Here is a 7,776-nt window from a genome sequence, read left to right on the forward strand (position 1 = left end):
AAGCAAATATAACATACATGTTAAATTTAGGGAAAAATAAATGGCATGATTGGAAAATATGGCAAACACCTAAAGCTAAACTAATACTTGTAAATAGCTAAGGTGGCCCATCTCTCCGGATCACAAGGGGCAACAATGACTCAAACAAAAGAGGTACAAAGAACAAATAAATTACAAAGGAACCAAAATAATATAGCATGCATCTTCCGGTGTCCTAAGTAAGAGAGAAACAGCAAATGGCATTATCGAAAAATGAAGCACCACTAAGGCTAATGCTAATCACATGAAGAGGAAATTGCTGACCAAGAGGAAATGTTTCCACGCAAGAGAGCCACGCGGACAGAAGTGAATTTCCAGCAAAGCGAACACCACTGAATGGCAAAAGACCAAACCGCCCCACAAGCTCACACAAATCGCACTATAACCAGCCCAATTTTACTGTAGCACTCCGTACTCCCGCTTTTAGTATAGTAAAGACTACAATAAAAGTAGTTAGTACGAAAAATGGCTGGCGACTCCAGTTCTCAGTTAACAAGGCCCTCTTTTTGACCAAGATAGCCCACCAGTCATGGAATTTCAGTTCAACATATCCCTGCCACCTTAGAAACCTGAAATAAAATTCAAACTAAGAATAAGTGGTATTTCATGAAGGTGAGGTTTTACCATTTCTTAGCAATATCATAGGGCTTGTGCACTGTTACATAAAACATTAGATTTCTGTAACAGAGTGGCATCTGAACTGATTGTATCAAGTCTTGTGATTGACGAAAATTTGATGTACAAGGATGGAATAGCAGAAGAATAGCCGAGTTTCAATGACATTCATTCATCCAAAAAAATCATTCTAGTCTTCAAGTTGCTTTAGTCTTCATGTTCACCTAGGTAAGAGGTTGTTATCAATGGCTGATTGATTGTGTGTTTGATTTTTCAGGGCATTGTATGTTGAACTTTTCCTCGACTGAAATTATATTGAGTGCACAACATTGGCTAAAGATTGCTGGTCTTCCCTAGCTCCATATCTTGCAAATGTGGTTTGTTGTCCTCAAAATGAGGCCAGCCCTGTATAAAAAAAACATCATCTAGGTAGGAATAGAAAGCTACACATGATGAAAAACAGCAACTGTAATATAGCTAAAGAAGAAGCATGTACTGAAAGAAATTTGGCGTTGGTGGACAAAGCTTCATTTAACACTTGTTTTTGCAACATCAACTCTCTTGCAGCAGCAATTTTGTGGCTACCTGGTAACCTGAGAAATATTGGCAAACAACACTTGATCAGTATAGTCAGAAACACAAAGCAAAGTCATCCATGATACTAACGCAAGTACAATCATGGAAATTACGTTGTAATTCTACTTCCTTCCAACTTATTGTGGCTCTCAATATGAAATTTCGAATTTAAACATATGCAAACATATATACCCTTTAACTTTATCTAGAAAGCCTCTTAAGAGAAGGGGAAAAACAAGACAACTTTCAACAGCGGGAAATGAAAAAAGGAAAATAACAAACAAACAAGAAGAAGGAAAGAGAGAAAATAAAATATTTAAATTTACAGAAATAAGAAAAAAATTTAAAAGCTGTATGCAGTAGATTATATGCAGAAAAAAGAAAAAGAAACTAATGTACCTTGAGCTCAAAAGGTGTTAGCAATTCTGCACCTCAAGAAAGTTAAAAAAAAAAAACCTTGAGCTCATTACAAAAAATGTTAATCTCGATTCCTACACAATAGCAAATTCTATGCTAGTGGAGAAGCAGATCATTTTGGGGAAGAAAGCTCAAAGAAAGGGGATAGTTGGTAACATTTAAGGAAGGGAAGAAAACACGTACATGAGAATCCGTCAGGATTTTGATCAAACAGGTGGTCTTCATCAAAGAAATGGGATCCGCTACTGCGTGGTAAAATATGGGTCAAGGGCATTTTTGGCACAAGGATTTTCCCACTCTAACGATTCCCACCACTCTTTATCTCCCTTGATTTTATGAAGAGTGCTAGGAAGAGATGGTAGTCCGTTGATGGTAGGAAGAAACAAAGGCAGCCTCTTTGCCTTTGGACAACCGGATATTTCAATCTGATAGATTGAATTGCAGATCAAGGCTGCCTTGCAAATATTATTCAATTGTGGCAGCCAACACAGATTCAAAAACTTTAATTTTGGAAGGATGACTGTTGCGGTGGCTCCACTTGAAGTCAATTGGAAGCCATCTGCTGCTATCTCCTCCAGTCCTTCACAATCTTCAACTCCTAATATTTCAAGATTTTGAAGGTTCTGCAGCAACTGCAGTGTGAATAGCTGCTTCATGTTGTGACATCTAGAAATCCACAATTCTTTAAGGGAAGAAAAGGTGCTAGCTGGAAGCAAATATGGTTCTGAGTCTCCGTAAAATAGACCAACCAGATTTGGCAACCTGTTGAGGCTTAGCACTTGGAGATCACGGAGTGGACTAAAAGACGAGACTTCCAACTGATCACGTGGAGAAGCGAAGGACAATTGCCAGAGGAACTCTATTCCAATCAAATCCTCAATAACCAATTTAGATAAGTGGCTTAAATTTGTAAAATTCCTAAAAGCATCTGACAAGCACCTAATGACCATGCCCTCACAATCCTCGATTGTCAAACTTTTCATGTCATCTGGCAGATAGTTCCATCCTCTACCAAGCTTAAACTGATGGAAATACAGTTGTTTCTCCTGGTCCTCACAATCACTGTCCCCGTCATAAAACGGATCCTCAGTTAAGATGTTATTGATATAAACATTATAGTATTTTGGCCACCGAGTAATTTTATAAAAGTCCGTAAAAGGCAAACATCCTATAAAAACTTCTAATTGGTTCAACACTTCTAAATCCATAACTTGTACCCTACCATATGGCAATAATAGCCATTGAAGACGGTGCAATTGGGAAAATGTCCCTTTTGGTATTATCTTTCGTCTTACAGCCCAACACTCACGCAAGTTAAGACTTTCGAGGTTGACCAGTGACTCCCAGCCTTCAGGTAAATCCTCAATCTCAGTTCTGGATAGATCCAAATCCCTCAATTGCTTGAGCTTTCCCAGTGGTGGCACAAATCGGAGGCCTCCACAACCCTCCAAAATCAGAGCAGTGAGATTCACCAAGTCTGAAACAAAATTAGGCAGTTCTGTTATATTGTAGCACTGAGATAGATTCAAAACTTTAAGTCCACACATGTGCCGAAAGAATGAATCTGGGATTTCTTTTATGGAAACCCGAGAAAGAAGCAAGGTTGAGAGCTTAGGACAATTTGGTGACCAGGCTGGTGGAATTTTTGTTCCTTTTAAAGTTTGTGAATAGAAGGAAACTGCACGGAGATCTTCTGTCCACTCTTCTTGTTCCAGTGCTACTATTGAATGTTCCTGTCCTAAGCTTTTCACCAAGAATCGTGGTACATCATCTCTGCTGCTCTCTGGTTTGGAGTTTCCATGCGTGATCCTTAATGCCATGTCTCTGACCAAATCATGCATCTTCACACAGTCATCCCCTTCAGAATCTCTAGTTTCTTCCAGCAAGCAAACTCTTATCAGTTTGTTTAATATCGTTTGACCTTGATCGAATGCTTTTGACGTTGAGCCCCGTTTTGACATCAGCTCTGCCCAAATAAAGAGGTCTATTAGTTCCTCTCTTTGTATTTTCCGATCTTCCGGATAAAGACAGCAATACAAGAAGCAATTCTTTTCACATTTGCTCAGGCGATTGAAACTCCATTCCAGAATGGGAAACACATCTCGTTCCATCTCATCATACCCTATTGAACATGTTTTCAATTGTTCCAATGCATTTCTCCACTCACAAATATCGCTCACACCTCTCATGCTTCCAGCCACTGTGATAATACCAAGAGGCAAACCACCACACTCTTCCACTATGGACTTGGCAATATTGTCCAAATCTCCTTGAAGCAAGGTCTCGCTGCCAAGTCTATACTTGAACAAATCCCAAGCTTCGTCTTTGTCCAAAGTTTGCAAATCAAATTTTCTTTGGCATTGTATCCTGTTGCACACTTCCAGTGAGCGTGTAGTCAAAATCAATCTGCACTTGTTTGGATGAAGAGGAATCCCTACCCTGTCTAAACAAAATTCTTCCCAAACATCATCCAAAATGAGCACTACTAATCTCTTCATTCTGCTGAATGCCCCACGCAATATATCTGCCCTGACTTCTTCCTCATCCCTATTTGACAGACGAATGCCTAAGACATTGGCAATCTTATCCTGCAAACTGGTGATACTGAAATTTTCTTGAGATACTGTAACCCAAAGCACGCGATATTTGTTCTTTTCTAAAAGATGGTACTCAATGTGCCTCGCCAGTGTGGTCTTACCAACTCCGCCCATACCATAAATCCCAATGCTTGATATATCATCGGTCACCAAGCATGGCCAAATTCTCTGCAAAGCTTCCTCGAACTTTACTCCAAACAATTTGGTTGGCAGGCATGGCTCCCCAATTTTGTCATAAGTATCGAGCACAAGCCCATTGAAATGGTGGCTCTGCTGAATAAGTTCTTCCACCTGAAGCTGCAGCTTTCCTACAGGATCCTCCTTTAGTGGAAGCCTCCAAGATGATCCTCTTCTTTCCAATGCATCAATTTCAGGACTTAATTTTTTAACGTCCTTCAACCAACCATCAACTTCACGTTTCCTTTTCTTTTTACCTGACATTTCTTCTCCCTTCACTTCTTCTTCTACGTCAGATGCTTTGCAGCACAATTCTTGCCATTTCCTTTTCAGTGATTGCATGTTGTCCATGTCGCTCCTTCCCATGTAATCTACTACAATCAACTCTGCCGTCTTTTCTACCAAAGCTTTCCCAAATACTTGTATCATCTAGAATGCAAAAATATATCAAACTTAGGTGCAGAAGGCAAATTGAAGCAAATCTGAAAATTAAAATTGAAGAAAACATCAAAGTTACCATGAAACTGAACTTAGTCTACACATTGTTTAGGTTTTTTTTTTTCTTTTTCTGTGGGTAGGTCATTGTTTAGTAAATATTAATAACCAGAAAAAGAAAATGTTTGTCACTCAATTTAATAATTGTTTTGGCAATAAGCTAATCTAGGATTCTTCTGACTGACAAAAGTACAATAGTTTATTCAATAATTGGAGAAATGACAAAAAATTCTGAAGATTGATTTTGAAAAACTAAGAAGAACAAAATTTTGAAGCACTAAATTGATCATAGAATATCTAAACCCACAAATTTTGGAGTTTCAATAATTTTACCGAACACTTCTATACATTACCTTACGGATTCTCATTATCCCACACCCAATCTCCATTTCTCGTTTAAAAATTTTGGAGTTTCGTCGAAATACTCTTCTTTTGTAATATTTAATTCCGAAATACTTTTCCTGTGCAATATTTAATTCCAAACTTTATGGGATTCTGAAGAAGAGTTGGCATAAATTGTTAGGCAAAAACTAAGGTCTACCCCCACATCACATGTACAAAATATCTCTAAGAACCATTGATTTTGTGGTGTAAATTTAACCCACTTGATGCAGCTAACTATTTTTTTTAAGTGCATGATTCATGTGTTAAAAAAAATTCATCAGGAAAATGCATGTTCTTTGTTTATCCAAAAAAAAAAAAACGAAAAGAAAAACTATGCACGAAAACCTAAAAAGAAAAACTATGCACGAAAACCTTTGAGTTAGATAACTTGTGTAAATTTTTTTTTCATTATTTTTAATTTTGAGTTCATCAAATTAAAGATCTAAACAGAATAGGCAATAGGAGTGTACCCTAAAATATGTTAGGATAAAAATGGCTCAAGCACATTTTCAAACACATTTTCCCTAAATATTTTTTTTACTAATACAACTTATATACATGCATAATGGGTATTTATGGAATAAAAGGTTCATTTCTCTCCTTAAAGTACTTTTCTAATGTTCCTTGTTTTGATTGGCCTTAACCTCATCGGAGGTTTGTGTAATTTTACAAACTTCAAGGAATGTTAGTGAAATTATCAGAAACTTCAGGGGATGTTTCTGAAATTGTCCCTACTATCTATTGAGTAGTGTACACTCTCTTCAAAGAATGTCTACTACGTATACTAAATATTAGGATAGAGACAAATTTAACTTAAATACCATCCATTAACCGTAGTATGTATATGTGTTTTTATCCTTTGGCTTATGCAATACGATTTCTTAAAAACTATTTCCAAGCTATGAGAAATTTTAAGATATTGTGCTTTAATTATAAGAAAAATTACATGACTATTTAATTCACATGCATATGGATTCAGCATTCATGCCAAGTAATTAATTGATAGCATCTTTTAATCGTATACTATATTTTGTTGGAAAACTGTTCGAATAGAAATTACCCTTAGACAAATTGATCGGTAGAAAAATCAAAGTGATCACAACTTAATAAAAAAAAACTTTAAGACATAAGCATGAGGCATGAGAAAGCAAATGCTGTCAGGATTGGTTTTTCATTTTCATATAAAACTTTGAAAGGGCTTTTCTTGGGTTTTGTTAGTGAACAAATGTTTCAAAATTTAGTTGGAATGAGCCTTCTAACAACATAAGATCAATTAGTCTAAGAACCTTCGGTTACTTCAGGACCTCTTCAGACTCTCCTCCTCCCCATAATGCAGGAAGCTATCGTATCCGAGTGGGTGCTTAGAAGGAGCTGTGGTAGTGCATAGATGTTGCAGATGATTTGCTTTTCACTTTTCGTCATTGCATGGACAATTAAAATTTAAAAAGCTATCACCGCCGAAAGGGAAAAGACTTGGCCATTGATGTTGACGAATTGTCCAGAGGAAAAATCCAGGAAGTTGCAGGCAGGCTTTTCAAATTTTGGAAATGAAATTATCTAGGGAAGGCAACTAGTGGGCTTGAAGTGGGGAGCCTTCCCCCTTGTCCCTCGCCCGTCTCCCAAAAGCTCCGTCCGCCTCCACCCAGCAACCCCTGCACGTGCACGCATGGGTGTCCACCTCTATTTTTATTTTTTTATTTGACTTTATTTATATGTATACAATGCTGATAATAAATTTACTAATTATTTTTTTTAAAATTTTAAACCAATAATTCAACATGAAATAAAGTTTACAAATTATTTTGATCTTTGTGAATTCATTTCTCCATATAATATGAAATTTTGGTAAAACAAAATGTAACCATTCTTTCTAATTACCTTTTGCTTTCTTTTTATTTATTTGGTAAAAGGATATCTTTCTATGTTATCTATAATCATATATATATATATATATATATAATCATATTATTTTATCTATATTATATTCTCCTGATTAAGAAGCATAGCTTCACTTCTTGTTGTAAGTGAACAGTTATCATCACAGCAGTGAGATTATCTTTTTTTTTCCTTTTTTTTTCCTTTTTTTTTACTTTTTGGTTAGAAAAGGAGAGTCCCTATTCCTTGATCTGCCCTTTTGGCACTTTATATTTTTTAGTGCATAATGGAAATGTAGCTTTGTTTGATTCCAAATTCACAATTAAACTGTAAACAAGAATCAATTTATTTCTTGTCAGCTATAGGATGTGCAGTCATCTATAACATGCCAATAATTTTCATGGGATTGGACTGCAATAATTTGGGTAATGTACACTTATCATTTGAATGACACGTCTCTGTTGCAAAAGCAGTGTGTCCTTTTCTACTTGCCAGGCACTAGATTTTCCTATCTGATTGATTTACTACTTGCCAAAAAAAAAAACTTTGAGGTCAATGGCATCCAAAAATTTTGGCATCATGCCACCAAAACCTAGCTAAA

General features: G+C 36.5%; 1 protein-coding gene across 1 annotated transcript; it reads right to left on the reverse strand.

Annotated features, from left to right (window-relative positions):
* Positions 1–100: 100 nt before the first annotated feature.
* Positions 101–5,305, reverse strand: LOC113757303 (disease resistance protein RFL1-like). Its single transcript, XM_027300661.1, has 4 exons — positions 5,270–5,305; positions 1,831–4,850; positions 1,151–1,247; positions 101–1,059 (listed from the first exon to the last, which is right to left on the reverse strand). Exons 1-2 carry the CDS (start codon positions 5,303–5,305, stop codon positions 1,890–1,892), a joined length of 2,997 nt encoding a protein of 998 aa, XP_027156462.1. The 3' UTR covers positions 101–1,059; positions 1,151–1,247; positions 1,831–1,889.
* Between the last annotated feature and the right edge of the window lie 2,471 nt (positions 5,306–7,776).

Source organism: Coffea eugenioides, unplaced genomic scaffold (genome assembly GCF_003713205.1).
Source record: "Coffea eugenioides isolate CCC68of unplaced genomic scaffold, Ceug_1.0 ScVebR1_2933;HRSCAF=4057, whole genome shotgun sequence".
Classification (NCBI taxonomy): domain Eukaryota; kingdom Viridiplantae; phylum Streptophyta; class Magnoliopsida; order Gentianales; family Rubiaceae; genus Coffea; species Coffea eugenioides.